Consider the following 17592-nt stretch of genomic DNA (forward strand, 5'->3'; position numbering starts at 1 on the left):
TGAACTAATTGAAGACCTAAAAGATGTTCAATATTTGTCACTGTCTTTTGATGCATTGAATAATGGATATGTAAAATTGCTTCCTGTCTTGTTTCACTATTTCAAGGCTTGTAAAGGCAGTTCATGTGTGCAAACTAAACTTATGGATGTTGTTGAACTTAACGGAGACGTCAGAACTTTTTGCAACGGAGATAATAAATAAAGTTGTGGCATTGTCAGCAGATAACACAAACAAAAACTTTGGCAGCCTGCACAGACATGGAAGAGAAAATGTGCACAACAAAGTAAAGACAAGCTTAAAAAGGGAAGTGATAGGCCCTGGATGCCTTGCTCACATCATGCATTAATATGCCCAATCTGCAAGGGATGCAATCCCAGTAGATGTTGAGAATATTCTAATTGAAATTTTGGATATTTTCATATGTTCATTAGTTGCATGAATAGATTTTGTGAGTATATGGGACAAGATTATCTGAATATATTAGGATACAGTAATGTCAGGCTGTCAATGTTTCCTGCTTTAGAGAGGATCCTTCAACTTTGAGTCATTGAAGTCAATTTTGTCAGAGGAAAAGTGCTCAGCAGGTCTTCACAAAATGTAACAAAATCTGGCTTGCTTTTATCCATGCAAACATGCAACCTTTTCATGACATAAGCATTTCGCTTAAGGGCGATGATCGCTGTGCAGTCGAATGGATCGACTGGGCCTGTATTCACTGGAGTTTAGAAGGATGAGAGGGGATCTCATAGAAACATATAAAATTCTGACGGGACTGGACAGGTTAGATGCAGGAAGAATGTTCCCGATGTGGGGGAAGTCCAGAACCAGGGGACACAGTCTAAGGATAAAGGGTAAGCCATTTAAGACTGATGAGGAGAAACTTCTTCACTCAGAGAGTTGTTAACCTGTGGAATTCCCTGCCGCAGAGAGTTGTTGATGCCAGTTCATTGGATATATTCAAGAGGGAGTTAGATATGGCCTTTACGGCTAAAGGGATCAAGGGGTATGGAGAGAAAGCAGGAAAGGGGTACTGAAGTGAATGATCAGCCATGATCTTATTGAATGGTGGTGCAGGCTCGAAGGGCCAAATGGCCTACTCCTGCACCTATTTTCTATGTTTCTATGTTTCTTTGAGTCAGACGATATCTTAAACAATATCAAAAAGAAGCTGGTCAAAGTCAAAATTACCTCCAGTCTCCTTCCAACTAATCTATCAAATTGCTTCAGAATTGTAATCACTTCTATCAAATCACCACTTAATCTCTGTTCCAATGAAAATAGCCACAATTTTTCAAGCTTTTCTTCACATTTGTATTTCCTTATAGCAGACTAATCTGCACTATACCCTCTCTATTCCCTCAACATCCTTCCTATCACGTGGAAACCAAAACTGCTCCCAATACTCCAACTAAGAAAGACACATCAACAAATGAGTTTGGTAGGTGAAGGTACAGATTATTTATCCCTAGAAATTTCATAGATTGTTTTGGCTGGATGGAAATGCTGTGTTTTTCCACCCTCTGAATCGTTTAATAGTTGGGGCAGGTTCTCCGCATTTGCAACAATTCAATAGATGCTCCGGCTTCACTGAGGAGGCAAGAATTGAGCAGCACCCAGCCACTCTGCGGACGCACTCAAAGCCCAAATCTGGCCGTAGAAGGCAAGTTAAAACTTTTAGACAACAGCCTCAAGGAGGACCATCTAGAGTTCATGGTGATGGAGGTCAAAAGCCACCTTGAAATTAATGGGCTGAATGGCCGGCTCCCGCTCCTAGTTCTTATGTTGATCTCAAGAGCCTCTCAGTAAGACTCAGCTACCTCTCCTCTTATCATGGACACACCATCGAAAAGATTAATTAGAAGAGAATAACATGCACACACTGATAGAATAGAAAAGCAGCAAGAAAACAACTATTAGGTTCAGGGATATTTATTTGGATTTGGAAGAATAATGAAGAATAATGAATTTAGCACATGGTATTTTGTGTTAGGAACTTTCATCTGGTATAAGTGTTGAACTGGACGGAGGACTGATGTCACTGGGACAGAGGTTCTTTATTCTGGGATTGTAGTTACTATTACAGAAATTTGTGGGTCAAATGGTCAGATGGTGGGAGGAATATGGTGCAGTAACAGACCAAGGTCTGTCAGGAAATATATTCATTAACTAATGTGGATCCAGCTGCTTGCAAGATGGAACCAACTTATCCTTTTCCAGCTCCTCAGGTTCTTCCCCTCTTGAAGAGTCTGGCAGCTGCTCCTCCTGATTCTTGCCTTAATCAACAGCCAAATAGAGCAGCATGCAGTACTCAGTGATGATGCTGGACACTTTGGCCGGTTGATATAGCAGGATACTCTGATTTATCCTGGCACCACAACTGTCTTTTCAGCATGCCTATCATGTGCTCTATGATGGATTTAGTGAAAGCATGGACTTCATTGTACTTTCTCTTGTGCTGCAGTATAAGGAACGGCACAGGGAGGTCATGAGCCAGGGCAACTGTGTGTATGATCAGCCTCCCAGGAACCAGTCTTTCACTCGGTGAGTATCTGCAAACAGCGGGGTTACTGTTAACTACCTGGGAACAAAGGCATAGTTTGTGCTGCCAGGGCATCCTGCAAGGTGTTATGGTAATGGTCACACACAATCTACACATTGAGGGCCCAAGTTTCCACACGATAAAAAACGGGCGCCCCTCCGAGCAGAAAAAAAACGCGCTGTTCTCGAGCGCTTTGCAGCTCCTTGTCTGTTTGGCGTGGCGCCCAGGGGGGCGGAGCCTACACTCACGCCGATTTTGTAAGTGGGAGGGGGCGGGTACTATTTAAATTAGTTTTTTTCCTGCCGGCAACGCTGCGCGTGCGCGTTGGAGCGTTCGCGCATGCTCAGTGTGAAAAAAAACATTGGCACTCGGCCATTTTTGTAGTTCTTTGTAGCTGTTTAATTTTTGAACTTTTTTTAATAAAATCACATTGCCATCAGCACATCAGCACTGAGGCTACCCTTCTCACTGTCTCCTTCCCCTCCCCACCCTCCGCGGCAACAAACGGCTGTCTCCTTGCCCTCCCTCCCCTCCACAACAACAACCCGCTGTCTCCTTCTCCTCCGCGGCAACAAACCGCTGTCTCCTTCCCCTCCCTCCCCTCCACAACAACAACCCGCTTTCTGCTCCCCCCCCCCCCCGCTCAGCGGCACGAACAGCTTTCTCCGCCCCCCCCCCCCCGCTCAGCGGCACGAACAGCTTTCTCCCCCCGCCACCCCCCGCTCAGCGGCACGAACAGCTTTCTCCCCCCCCCCGCTCAGCGGCACGAACAGCTTTCTCCGCCCCCCCCCCAACGGCAGGAACGGCTTTCTCCCCCCCCCCCCCCAGCGACACGAACGGCTTTCTCCGCCCCCCCCCCCACTCCCGCTCAGCGGCACGAACGGCTGCAGAATTCTCCCTGGTTGAAGCACTTTCACACAGGTAGGAAGATGGTTTATTTAATCTTTTCTTTGCTTATAAATGTTTATTCAGGTTGGATTTATTTGTATAATATTTGTAGAAGTATAAATAAGGATTTATTGTAGAATTTAATGAGTTCCCTTCCCCCCCCCCCTCGTTCTGGACGCCTAATTTGTAACCTGCGCCTGATTTTTTAATGTGTAGAACAGGTTTTTTCAGTTCTACAAAAATCTTCACTGGCTCCATTCTACTTTAGTTTGGAGTACGTTTTCACTGTGGAAACTTTCAAATCAGGCGTCAGTGGCCGGACACGCCCCCTTTTGAAGAAAAACTTCTGTTCCAAAGTAGAACTGTTCTACCTGACTCGAACCTGACTCGAACTGCAGAAAAAAAAATGTGGAGAATTGCGATTTCTAAGATAGTCCTAAAAATCAGGCGCAAATCATGTGGAAACTTGGGCCCTGAGAGTGTACAACCCCTTCCTATTCATACAGTTGCCACTCCTCTGAAAAAGAACATAAAAGCCTAGATCCATGTCATTGATCACTCCCTGGAACTTAGGGAACCCAACCAGCCAAATTACTGGTTCTTGGCCTAGGTTTTGGGTTCTGATAAGTGAGAGGGCAGATCAAATGACTCCCTGCAGATCCTGAAAGCCCTGAGAAGGTGCCTCCTGTTCCCAGACCCCAAGTGTCTGAAGGCTGGAATGGAGAGCTCTCTCCAAGCCAGGGCCTCCAGGGTTACTGCCTCCTCCTTGCAAGCTGATGTTGGGGGAGGGGAATGGGGTGGGGGGGGGGTGGTGGAGGATGGTCACATTCTGAAATGAAGCTGCACAATTCTATTGATCTCTTAGAGGAAAAAGTTTCCCAGCGATGCTGCATATGAAGCCAGTGAACGGAATCAAGACCCGTGTCATCTGCCTCACGTTCTGGGGGAGCACCTTTAGTAGCTCCACGTGTTTATCCAATATCCTCCTTTTCATTATAAGACCCATGAGATCAGAGTCCAGTGCCTCCACAGACAAGGGAAGGCAACTCCACAGACTCCACTGTAGCCAAATCCTTACCCTAATCCTCCAGCTGCCTCGTGCTCAAGTTACAAGATCCTCATCCCCACTAGCTAGATGTCCCAGGTGAAAATCTCTGAGCTGGTGATGGGAGAAAGAAGACAGATGACAAAGGTGATGTAATGACTTACCTCATCCAGTACATCATTGATTAGTTTTAATGCCAATGGATCGGTGTCATCAACGCCAGGTGTTTCTAGAAACTCTTTCCCAATCAAAATCTTGCATGGAGCATAAACCTCAACGGTTTTCAATGCTGCTATTTTCATATTCTGCAGAGTTCTCTCTTTATTAGGTGTTTTCTGCATGGTTATGTATTCCTGCAGTTTTTCCTGTATGAGCAATTTCAAATGGGTCATTTTAATAATTGAAATTCAAAAGACATTTCCAACACACAAGTGCCAGGTAATGACCATCTCCAACAAGCGAGAGTCTAACTACCTCCCCTTGACATTCAACTGCATTACCATTGCTGAATCCACCACTATCAACATCCTGAAAGTCACCATTGACCAGAAACTTAACTGGACCAGCCACCTAAATACTGTGGCTACAAGAGCAGATCAGAGGCTGGGATTCACCTCCTGACTCCCCAAAGCCTTTCCACCTTCTACAAGGCACAAGTCAGGAGTGTGATGGAATACTCTCCACTTGCCTGGATGAGTGCAGCTCCAACAACACTCAAGAAGCTCAACACCATCCAGGACAAAGCAACTTGCTTTATTGGCACCCCATCCACCATCTTAAACATTCATTCCCTCCACCATTGGTGCACCGTGGCTACAGTGTGTATCATCTATAAGATGCAATGCAGCAACTCGCCAAGTCTTTTTCGACAGCACCTCCCAAACCCATAACCTCTACCACCTTGAAGGAGATGGGAAGCAGGCGCATGGGAAAACCATCACTTCCAAGTTCCTCCCCAAATCACACACCATCCTGACTTGGAAATATATCGCCGTTCCTTCATTGTCACGGGGTCAAAATCCTGGAACACTCTCCCTAACAGCACTGCCAGAGTACCTTTACCAAACGGACTGCTATGGTGGCTCACCACAACCTCCTCAAGGCCAATTAGGGATGTGAAATAAATGCTGGCCCACATCCCATGAACGGAAAAAAAAATTCGTACAATAGGCATTATGTCCAGACAGATCTGTCTAGTCTTCAGCTCTGACATTTCCCAATTAATTTTGTGTTATCATGGGGGAATTTTTCACGTCTCTGCTCCCAGTATGGAGCCTCACTAGATAAGAGCTTGGACCTACAGAGAATTAGACCTAGTGTTCTAGCCCAGCTCCCACCCTATCACCAGTCTAGTGAGGCTCCACAATGTGAATACTGCTGCGCAAAATTACTCCCCATATGGATTACTAACGTGAACATTTTTCCCCACGTTCCAATAATGGAGAAATCATTTCTACAAGTTCCAGTCAGTAACCTCCAGCAACGTGTTAGCTTCATGCAATTTTTAAAATATTCAACCCAAGGGCCTAATCTTTAACCTTAAGACATCCTGCCCTTTTCTCAAATTCTGTCACAGTATTCCAGTAGAAGAAAAATAAAAATAACATTTGAGCATATTTTATATTGGCATTGGCTAAATGTGACAAACCATACCCTAATAAATATGCGATCCTTCATTACATCTTCTCCATCGCCCATATAACACTCTGAAGTTCCAGCCAAGTCCTTTACACCTTGATGAAGTTGAATGCGCCCTGGATTTTCAATGTTCTGCAATATATTCTTCAAACAACACAAGTTAAATCAGACTTCCAAAATGGCTGAATCTATATTTAAATCAAAAATAACCAAGGTATTTTTAAAACTCGCTACCTGATCAAAAGTGCAATCTGAGAAGTAAGTAGTGAGAAGACAGAATAGCTTCTCTAATGCTTCACGAGAAGTGTTTCTTCGGTCTTCTACCACACCCATGTCATCATTAGTACCTGTCAGTTAAACGAAAAACGTATGATCATTAATGGTCGTGAATAGAGTTACAGACTGGACTATTTACCCAAATAGAGTTCACTTAAATATCCCAGAAATGAAATGCAAGAACATCTGTGTCTGTTGAGTTTCATGTCTGCCAGGCATTTGGGCCAAATGGGACAGACACTAGGGGTAAAAAGTTGTTTCTGCACTTCAGCCCATGTCATAGGGGTTCAAATACATAATTCCCTGAATGTGTGAGTGTAGCTAGATATAGTACAAGTGTAAATGAGTAATAATGAATTAATACAAGATACTGAGTAGGCTAGAGTAGTGTGCAGTTTTGGGCACTCCATTATAGAAAGGACTCGTAGATCCACCAGGATGGGAAACTATAATTACGAGATATTTGGAACTATTTCTCGTGGAGCTAAGAAGCAGAAGAGGAGTTACAATTGAGGTTTTCCAAATTATGAAGGGCTTTAACAAAGTGGATAGGGAAATATTGGGGTGAATATTGTGACACCTTTCTAATTGAAGCCTATGTCGATGGCAAATGGTTAGCCCCATATTCCCGATATAGGACTGTAATAAGTGGACGACGTGCGTGGTGGGGACTGTACATTTAGTTGCTGTTCTCTTCTCCCCAATCTTCCCCTTTGCTTGCTTCAGCCCTAATAATGGCTCGCCTGTATTTTATTTTCCAATCCTATCAAACAGCTTACACCGAAATCATTAACCTGTTCTTTCTCTTTACAGATGTTGAAATACCAGTATTTGCAATTCTTCATTTAATTTGTACTTGAACAACTTCACCTTTAAACCTACACTTCCTACAAGTCACAACTGTTGCAAAGGGAACCCTTCTGAGTTCTACCTATGCTTGCCTACTCATAGAATATATGGAGCATTATAGCTCAAGTCCTGGGCCTAGAAATTCAGCACCCGTCATTTGGGAGCTACGGGTGACGAATTGGGACCAAAATGGCTTCTGGGCAGTGCGCACACATTTCTGGTGCGGGCCATGCAGAACGCTATCTTGCTGAGGATGGTAGGGCAGTCGTTAGGAGCCTGCTCTAGAAGTATTGTAAGTAGGAAGATCGTGGCGTCAATCAGCGTGCAACCTTGATTTGACGGCAGCCCTGCCATTTTTGTCATTATCGCTGGAGTTAATGCCTTGTGTTAACTTCGCACAGCTGAACATGAATTCAGCAGCAGGAAGGAACCCCACGCCCCCAACCGCCCCCCCGCCGCCACCACAGTGCTATTTAAATGGATCATCAACAAATTTCAGGTAACTTGCTTTTTGATTTCTACTGGCACTGTGTAAGTTTATGGAAGTGTTTGGGGCTTCTAGAGTTATTTAAAGTTGGAGAGGTGAGAATGAGTGCTTTTGCAAGTGGAGAAGCCCTTGCTGCTAACTTCAAGGGTTCTTGTCACACCATTTGCTCCCAGTCATGGGTGCTCTAGTTGTTATCACCCTTGGCCTGCAGCATGATAGGGAGATGGAGCAGAGGCAGAAAAGAGGACAAGCTGCTCGCAAAGGGAGGAGAAGGAGGGAGAGAAGGGCTCTCAGAAGGAGACTTTACCAACTAGGGTCTTCCGAGAGCAATTCTCTTACTTCAACCTGAGCGAGTGTATGGGACATCTGCACTTTACGAAGAAGGTGCACACAGAACGCCGCCATTTCTTGCAACCAGACCTGCCGCTCACTCCATGGCAAGACAAGGTCTTCTTAGGCGGTCCCTCGTATCGAGGATGACTTGCTTCCACACCAAAAAGGGATGAGTTCACAGGTGTTTCAATGAAGGGCCTGACATTCCAGGTCCCGAAATACATATTGAAGGGTAGAAGATGCCTGTGCATGGATTTTTTTAATTTGCGATGGCCGTTGCACATCAGGAGAAGGGCGACTGGATTGAATGTCACCAAAATCAAGGTCGCTGAATGGAGCGGGAGCAGGTACAGCAGGAGAGGCGGCAAGGAGCAGAGGAGTGGCGCGGTCGGGGCGAAGGAGCGGCGAGAGATTGTAGAGCGACGTGATCGGGGCCCAGGAGAGGAGAGAGCTCAGGGGCAGCACAGGCCAGCCCACACTGCGATATGTGTGCGCACTGGGTCCGTGCAGGAGAGCTGGTCTCCAGTCGTCTTGGTTAATCGTTGCCACTGGAACAAGACCTAGCTCTGTCAAGCCCATGGTAAAAACACTGCTGCCACTGGCTGTAAAGGTGACCATGGCCTTGAGTTTCTTCACATCAGGATCCTTCCAGGTTAGAGCAGGCAATATCTGCAACATCTCACAGTTTGCCGTCCACTGCTGCACAAGAGAGATGACAGAAGCTCTTTATGCGAGGGGAGGGGACTTAATTAACCAGAAAGAAGCAAGTGGAGCATGCACGTGGCTTTGCCAGGATAGCGGACTACCCCATGGTGCAGGGCATCATCGCTTGAACGCACGTGGCTTTGCGGGCATCACATATAAAGGCTGAGATAGAAACATAGAAAATAGGTGCAGGAGTAGGCCATTCGGCCCTTCGAGCCTGCACCGCCATTCAATATGATCATGGCTGATCATGCAACTTCAGTACCCCTTTCCTGCTTTCTCTCCATACCCCTTGAGCCCTTTAGCTGTAAGGGCCACATCTAACTCCTTTTGAATATATCTAATGAACTGGCCTCAACAACTTTCTGCGGTAGAGAATTCCATAGGTTCACTATTCTCTGAGTGAAGAAGTTTCTCCTCATCTCGGTCCTAAATGGCTTACCCCTTATCCTTAGACTGTGGCCCCTGGTTCTGGATTTCCCCAACATCGGGAACATTTTTCCCAGCATCTAACCTGTCCAATCCCATCAGAATTTTATATGTTTCTATGAGATTCCCTCTCATTCATCTAAATTCCAGTGAATATAAGCCTAGTCGATCCAGTCTTTCTTCATATGTCAGTCCTGCCATCCCGAGAATCAGTCTGGTGAACCTTTGCTGCACTCCCTCAATAGCAAGAATGTCCTTCCTCAGATTAGGATACCAAAACTGTACACAATATTCAAGGTGTGGCCTCACCTCTACAACTGCAGCAAGATCTCCCTGCTCCTATATTCAAATCCTCTCACTATGAAGGCCAACATGCCATTTGCCTTCTTCACCGCCTGCTGTACCTGCATGCCAACTTTCAATGACTGATGTACCATGAAATCCAGGTCCTGTTGCACCTCCCCTTTTACTAATCTGACACCATTCAGATAATATTCTGCATCCCTGTTTTTACCACGAAAGTAGATAACCTCACATTTATCCACATTATACTGCAATTGCCCACTCACATAACCTGTCCAAGTCATCCTGCAGCCTCTTAGCATCCTCCTCACAGCTCACACTGCCACACAGTTTAGTGTCATCTGCAAACGTGGAGATATTACATTCAATTCCTTTGTGCAAATCATTAATGTATATTGTAAATAGAAACATAGAAAATAGGTGCAGGTGTAGGACATTCGGCCATTCGAGCTTGCACCGCCATTCAATGAGTTCATGGCTGAACATGCAACTTCAGTACCCAATTCCTGCTTTCTCGCCATACCCCTTGATCCCCCTAGTAGTAAGGACTACATCTAACTCCTTTTTGAAAATATTTAGTGAATTGGCCTCAACAACTTTCTGTGGTAGAGAATTCCACAGGTTCACCACTCTCTGGGTGAAGAAGTTTCTCCTCATCTCGGTCCTAAATGGCTTACCCCTTATCCTTAGACTGTGACCCCTGGTTCTGGACTTCCCCAACATTGGGAACATTCTTCCTGCATCTAACCTGTCTAAACCCGTCAGAATTTTAAACGTTTCTATGAGATCCCCTCTCATTCTTCTGAACTCCAGTGAATACAAGCCCAGTTGATCCAATCTTTCTTGATATGTCAGTCCCGCCATCCCGGGAATCAGTCTGGTGAACCTTCGCTGCACTCCCTCAATAGCAAGAATGTCCTTCCTCAAGTTAGGAGACCAAAACTGTACACAATACTCCAGGTGTGGCCTCACCAAGGCCCTGTACAACTGTAGCAACACCTCCCTGCCCCTGTACTCAAATCCCCTTGCTATGAAGGCCAACGTGCTATTTGCTTTCTTAACTGCCTGCTGTACATGCATGCCAACCTTCAATGACTGATGTACCATGACACCCAGGTCTCGTTGCACCTCCCCTTTTCCTAATCTGTCACCATTCAGATAATAGCCTGTCTCTCTGTTTTTACCACCAAAGTGGATAACCTCACATTTATCCACATTATACTTCATCTGCCATGCATTTGCCCACTCACCTAACCTATCCAAGTCACTCTGCAGCCTCATAGCATCCTCCTCGCAGCTCACACTGCCACCCAACTTAGTGTCATCCGCAAATTTGGAGATACTACATTTAATCCCCTCGTCTAAATCATTAATGTACAATGTAAACAGCTGGGGCCCCAGCACAGAACCTTGCGGTACCCCACTAGTCACTGCCTGCCATTCTGAAAAGTACCCATTTACTCCTACTCTTTGCTTCCTGTCTGCCAATCAGTTCTCTATCCACATCTATACATTACCCCCAATAGTTTTGCACACTAATCTCTTGTGTGGGACCTTGTCAAAAGCCTTTAGAAAGTCCAAATACACCACATCACTGGTTCTCTCTTGTCCAGTCTACTAGTTACAACCTCAAAAAATTCTAGAAGATTTGTCAAGCGTGATTTTCCTTTCATAAATCCATGCTGACTTGGACCGATCCTGTCACTGCTTTCCAAATGCGCTGCTATTACGTCTTTAATAATTGATTGCAACATTTTCCCCACTACCGATGTCAGGCTAACCAGTCTATAATTCCTTGTTTTCTTTCTCCCTCCTTTTTTAAAAAGTTGGGTTACATTAGCTACCCTACAATCCATAGGAACTGATTCAGAGTCTATAGAATGTTGGAAAATGACCACCAATACATCCACTATTTCTAGTGCCACTTCATTAAATACTCTGGGATGCAGACTATCAGGCCCTGGGGATTTATCAGCCTTCAATCCCATCAATTTCCCTAACACCATTTACTGACTAATAAGGATATCCTTCAGTTCCTCCTTCTCGCGAGACCCTCGGTCCCCAGTATTTCCGGAAGGTTATTTATGTCTTTCTTAGTGAAGACAGAACCAAAGTTTTGTTCAATTGGTCTGCCATTTCTTTGTTCCTCATTATAAATTCACCTGATTCTGATTGCAAGGGACCTACATTTGTCTTCACTAATCTTTTTCTCTTCACATATCTATAGAAGCTTTCGTAGTCAGTTTTTATGTTCCCGGCAAGCTTGCTCTCATTCTCTCTTTTCCCCCTCCTAATTAAACCCTTTGTCCTCCTCTGCTGAAGTCTAAATTTCTCCTAGTCCTCAGGTTTGCTGCTTTTTCTCGACAATTTATATGCCTCTTCCTTGGATTTAACACTATCCCTAATTTCCCTTGCTAGCCACAGTTGAGCCACCTTTCCCGTTTTATTTTTACGCCAGACAGGGATGTACAATTGCTGAAGTTCATCCATGTGATCTTTAAAAGTCTGCCATTGCCTATCCACCGTCAGCCCTTTAAGTATCATTCGCCAGTCTATTCTATCCAATTCACGTCTCATACCATTGAAGTTACCTTTCTTTAAGTTCAGGACCATAGTCTCTGAATTAACTGTGTTACTCTCCATCTTAATGAAGAATTCTATCATCTGATGGTCACTCTTCCCCAAGGGGCCTCGCACAACAAGATTGCTAATTAATCCTCTCTCATTACACATCACTCAGTCTAGGATGGCCTGCTCTCTCGTTTGTTCCTCGACATATTGGTCTAGAAAACACTCCCTTATACACTCCAGGAAATCCTCCTCCACCGTGTTACTACCAGTTTGGTTAGCCCAATCTATATGTAGATTAAAGTCACCCATGATAACTGCTGTACCTTTACTGCATGCATCCCTAATTTCCTGTTTGATGCCACCCCAACCTCACTACCACTGTTTGGTGGTCTGTACACAACTCCCATTAGCGTTTTCTGCCCACTGATGTTCCGCAGCTCTACCCATACAGATTCCACATCATCCAAGCTAATGTCCTTCCTTACTATTGCGTTAATCTCCTCTTTTACCAGCATCACTACCCCACCTCCTTTTCCTTTCTGTCTATCCTTCCTGAATATTGAATAGCCCTGGATGTTGAGTTCCAAGCCTTGGTCACCCTGGAGCCATGTCTCCGTAATCCTAATTACATCATTTCCGTTAACAGCTATCTGCGCAGTTAATTCATCCACCTTATTCCGAATGCTCCGCAGTGTATCGCAACCCCAAAAGTTACAACTCGCTCAATGTGCAGTTGGTGTGCGACCACGCTCAGCACATCATGATGGTGAATGCCCAGCATCCTGGCAGCATTCTTGATGCTTTTATTCTGTGCCAGTCTGCTGTTTCCTCAACCTTTGAGCCACCAAGAAAACACCAAGACAAACCAGAGGTTGGCTACTGGGTGACAAGGGCTACCAGTGCCACGTACTAGTCAGAGTAGGAATCGCAGGATAGCTCAGATGAATACGTGGCTTGAGGAGTGTGCACAAGGGAGGGATTCAAATTCCTGGGACATTGGTACCGGTTCTGGGGGAGGTGGGACCAGTACAAACCGGACAGTTTGCACCTGGGCAGGACCGGAACCAATGTCCTAGGGGGAGTGTTTGCTAGTGCTGTTGCGGAAGGTTTATGCTAATATGGCAGGGGGATGGGAACCTATGCAGGGAGACAGAGGGAAATAGAATGGGACAGAAGCAAAAGATAGAAAGAAGAAAAATAAAAGTGGAAGGCAGAGAAACCCAAGGCAAAAATCAAAAAGGGCCACATTGCAGCAAAATTCTAAAGGGGCAAAGTGTGTTAAAAAAACAAGCCTGAAGGCTCTGTGCTTCAATGCGAGGAGTATTCGTAATAAGGTGGACGAATTAACTGCAATTAATGAATATGATATAATTGGCATCATAGAGACATGGCTCCAGGGTGACCAAGGCTGGGAACTCAACATCCAGAGGTATTCAACATTCAGGAAGGATAGACAGAAAGGAAAAGGAGGTGGGGAAGTGTTGCTGGTTAAAGATGAAATTAAATTAATGCAATAGTAAGGAAGGACAAAAGCTTGGATGATGTGGAATCTGTATGGGTGGAGCTGCGGAATACCAAAGGGCAGAAAACGTATTGGAATAAAAGCCACCCCAAAGCAAACATTCCAATCAAACTATATCCATTTCTCCATCCAATATTACATTAAAAAATCAACCATTCACCCTTGTGCATTCCCTTAGTGCCCATCTTGCACGGAGCTCTGCCTATCCCAGTGCTCCTACATTGTGCTACCCCAGTGGATGCAGCATGGTTGTTGAAAGGCTGCTAATTTTCAGTGGGGGAAATGCAGATGACCTTGCAGGCGACCTCAAGGAGCTTTGGGCCTAGTAGGCCTGGCTTTCTACTGCACCACCTTGGCATGGGCAGCAGCTGTCTGGGCTGACAGGGAACAGCAAGGGCACTGCAGGAGTCGAGTGGTGGGAGGACAAATGCTGTCATCCTGAGAGAGGACAGCAGGATCGGCCTCCACAAATCCATTGCCACTCCCCCGGGGCAGCACCTCAGCAATCCTAGTAACCTGTTGGAGAACAAACTGCTGGACTGCTATGGCACCCTGCATGCTCCTTTCAACACTGGAGGAGAGGTGAAAGAGGAAGAGAGGCTGCAACTGAGACAGCCGCTTTCTGCCCGGGCTCTACGTGAACAAATAAGCCACGAGCGATACCTGTAACTTCAACCACAACTCCCCATTCACCAACAGTCCCACACCCTTTACCTTTCCTGTCACTGTCCGTAACATCCTCCTCTTTCCCACAATGCAAAAATAAAAGCCAACACAAATTACACATTCCAATCCAAATTTATAAATTAAATCTGTTATGTATGTAAACATTATAACTGTATGAGACTTGCCACCAGAGGGCGCACCTGTTGGGCGGCCCAAGGGTCACCTGCATACCTCATGCAAGCGAGTATAAAAGGTTGTCTGCCATGCTGCTTTGGCACTCTGGAGTTTTATTAAAGAGACTAAGGTCACATCAGTTTAAGCTCACAGTACTCAGTCTTGTGGAGTTATTCTAAACATAACAATTGGCGACGAGTAACAGATCGCGAACTTTCACGTGGTTATGGCCGCCGTTGGTATTCTTGAGCGATTTGTAGAGGGTGATGATTGGGAAGCCTTCGTTGAACGTCTCGACGAGTACTTCGTGGCCAACAAGCTGGATGCGGACAATAAAGCGATCAAGCGCAGCGTGATTTTCCTCACCGTTTGTGGGTGTACAACATACGGCCTCATCAAACATCTGCTAGCACCGACAAAACCAACGGAAAAGACTTATGCAGAGTTGTGTACGCTGGTTCAGGAATACCTCAAGCAGAAGGAGAGCATCTTAATGGCCAGGTATCGCTTCTATACGGACCATTGCTCCGAGGGCCAGCACTTGGCGAGTTATGTCGCCGACCTAAGACGCCTTGAGGGACCTTGTGATTTTGCTGGATATTTGGGGGAAATGCTGCAGGATTTTTTCGTGCTTGGAATCGGCCACGAGGTCATTCTTTGCAAGCTGCTATCTGCCGAATCCCCAGACCTGAACAAGGCCATCACAATAGCCCAGGCTTTCATGTTCACGAACGATAATACTAAACTGATATCTTCTCAGCATCGAAGCTCACCGGCAAGTACTGTACATAAAATAACGCCTTTAGCAGGCAGAACTGTACATGGCAGGGCCTACACGTCTGCAGCTGCAAGACCTAGAATGACTCAGAGTCCACAGTGGGGTGTAAATGCGAATCCATTAACACCATGTTGGCGCTGCGGGGGTAATCATCGAGCCCATCAATGTCGATTCAAGCACTGCGTGTGCAAAGGCTGCGAAACAATGGGGCACCTCCAGCGAATGTGCAAACGTGCTGCGACTCACTATGTGGCAGAGTCGGCAGAAGATGGTCGATCCGAAGTGGATCACACAGAATGAGTAAAAGAGGCAACTCAACCAGAGCCCGAGGAAGAAGTGTATGGGGTACACACCTTCAACATCAAGAGTCCTCCTATAATGCTGAAAGTCAAATTAAATGACATTCCAGTTTCCATGGAGTTGAACACAGGGGCGAGTCAGTCAATTATGAGCCAGAAGGCTTTTGAGAAACTGTGGGGCAACAAGGCACAAAGGCCAAACTGAGCCCGATTTATACAAAGCTGTGCACTTACACTAAAGAGCTCATACCAGTCATTGGCAGTGTGGCAGTAAAGGGATTGTACGAAGGAGCTGTGCATGACTTATCACTATGGATTGTACCAGGTGATGGCTCAACGCTGTTCGGCAGAAGCTGGCTAGGAAAGATTCGATGGAACTGGGATGACATCAAAACACTATCTTCGGTGGATGACGCCTCATGCGCTTAAGTGCTGAGCAACTTTCCGTCATTTGACATTAATAAACAGGGCCTCAAAAGTAGTACTCTCCGAATTACTCCTAGTGCCACGTGCTAATGAGTATAAAAATAGGAGGATAAAGCAGATGAACGTGTAGTTGGAGAGATGGGGCAGGAGGGAGGGCTTTAGATTAGCCACAGATTGTAGTACATATCAGTATCAATGATATAGGTAGAAAGAGGGATAAAATCCTGCAGGCAGAATTTAGGGATCTGGGAAAGAGATTAAAAAACAGGACATCAAAGATAGTAATCTCCGGATTATTCCCGGTGCCACGTGCTAGTGAGAAATAGGACGATAGAGCAGATGAATGCGTGGCTGGAGAGCTGGTGCAGGAGGGAGGGCTTCATAATCCTGAGGCATTTGAACCGGTTCTTTGGGAGGTGGGACCTGTACAAGTCGGACCGGATGCACCACAACAGGGCCGGGACCAATAACATTGTGGGGTAATTTTCAAGTGATGTTAGGGAGAGTTTAAACTAGCTTGGCAGGCGGAAGAGAACCGCTGAAAGTGGAAGGCAGAAAATTAGTCAGTGAGTTTGGAAGGCAGAGGAAACAAAGGCTAGAACATAGACAACAAAGGCATTTGGCAGTGCTAAATAGTATATACTTCAATGCAAGGACTATAGTGAATAAGGCAGATGAGCTGAGGGCACAGATAGATATGTAGAAGTATGATACCATGGGCTAAATTTTCGGTTTGGCCGTTTTCGGGGCGGGAAAGTTACCGCCCGGGGAACATCTGTGCTCTGGGGAGAAATTTTTGCCATCTGGGCCCAGCATGAAGGGAGGCATTGTATAATTTTTGCACCGCAAAAATGGTAACCTCGCCAACTAAAGTGCGGGGCCGGAAGCGCTCCAAGAGAGGCTTTGGGGGGGGCGGGGGAAACAAAAAAACATAAAGACATTCCAAAAACATTGCCCACACCACAACACAAATCGCTACAAAAATATAAAAGAATAAACACTCAAACTTACCTTTTCTGCACTTTATCTACCTCACCGCCGCCAACATGGCTGGACCACTGTCTTTTACCTGGCGGTCATCGCGGGGCGCATGGGTTGGATGCGAGTCAAAACTCGCACTAGTGTCGCAACAAGAGACGTTGCACACCCAGCGCGGCTCTTCCCAACAGTGCTTCTAAGCGCCGCCGCAGAACCCGACCCAAAGCTCCCAACAGGATGCAGGAGACCTCGCCACCCCATTTCTCACCGCTCCGGGGCGAGATCCGGAGCACAAAGGACCCGAAAATCCAGCCCCACAGCTATTACTGAAACATGGCTTAAAGTAGGGCAGGAATGTCAGCTCAACATTTCTGGTTACAGGGTTTTCAAACGAGATAAAGAGGGGGATGAAAAAACAGAGAGGGTCGCAATATTGGTTAAATAAACAATTACAGCTGTGAGGAGGGAGGATATGTTAGAAGGATCCTCAAATGAGGTCATATAAGTTGAACTGAAGAACAAAAAAGGGGCAATCACATAGACCCCCAAATAGCCAGAGGGAGAGAGAAGAGCAAATATATAGGCAAATTCTAAGAAAAAAAAATAGGGCATTAATAGTAGGGGATTTTAACTACCCTAATATTAACTGGGATAAAATCACTGTAAAAGGGAAAGAGGTATTCAG

At 45.6% G+C, this 17592-nt stretch overlaps 1 protein-coding gene across 6 annotated transcripts in view; it reads right to left on the reverse strand.

Annotated features, from left to right (window-relative positions):
• LOC139252375 (uncharacterized) overlaps positions 1 to 17592 on the reverse strand; it is a 336279-nt gene that overhangs the window by 189239 nt on the left and 129448 nt on the right. For all 6 annotated transcript variants that reach the window (XM_070873361.1, XM_070873357.1, XM_070873359.1 and 3 more), the window contains 3 exons: positions 6346 to 6458; positions 6127 to 6255; positions 4638 to 4838 (listed from right to left, as the gene is read on the reverse strand). In XM_070873361.1, coding sequence (XP_070729462.1) covers positions 4638 to 4838; positions 6127 to 6255; positions 6346 to 6458 — 443 coding nt within the window. The remainder of the gene's footprint in view (positions 1 to 4637; positions 4839 to 6126; positions 6256 to 6345; positions 6459 to 17592) is intronic.

This window comes from Pristiophorus japonicus, unplaced genomic scaffold, assembly GCF_044704955.1.
Source record: "Pristiophorus japonicus isolate sPriJap1 unplaced genomic scaffold, sPriJap1.hap1 HAP1_SCAFFOLD_461, whole genome shotgun sequence".
Lineage (NCBI taxonomy): Eukaryota > Metazoa > Chordata > Chondrichthyes > Pristiophoridae > Pristiophorus > Pristiophorus japonicus.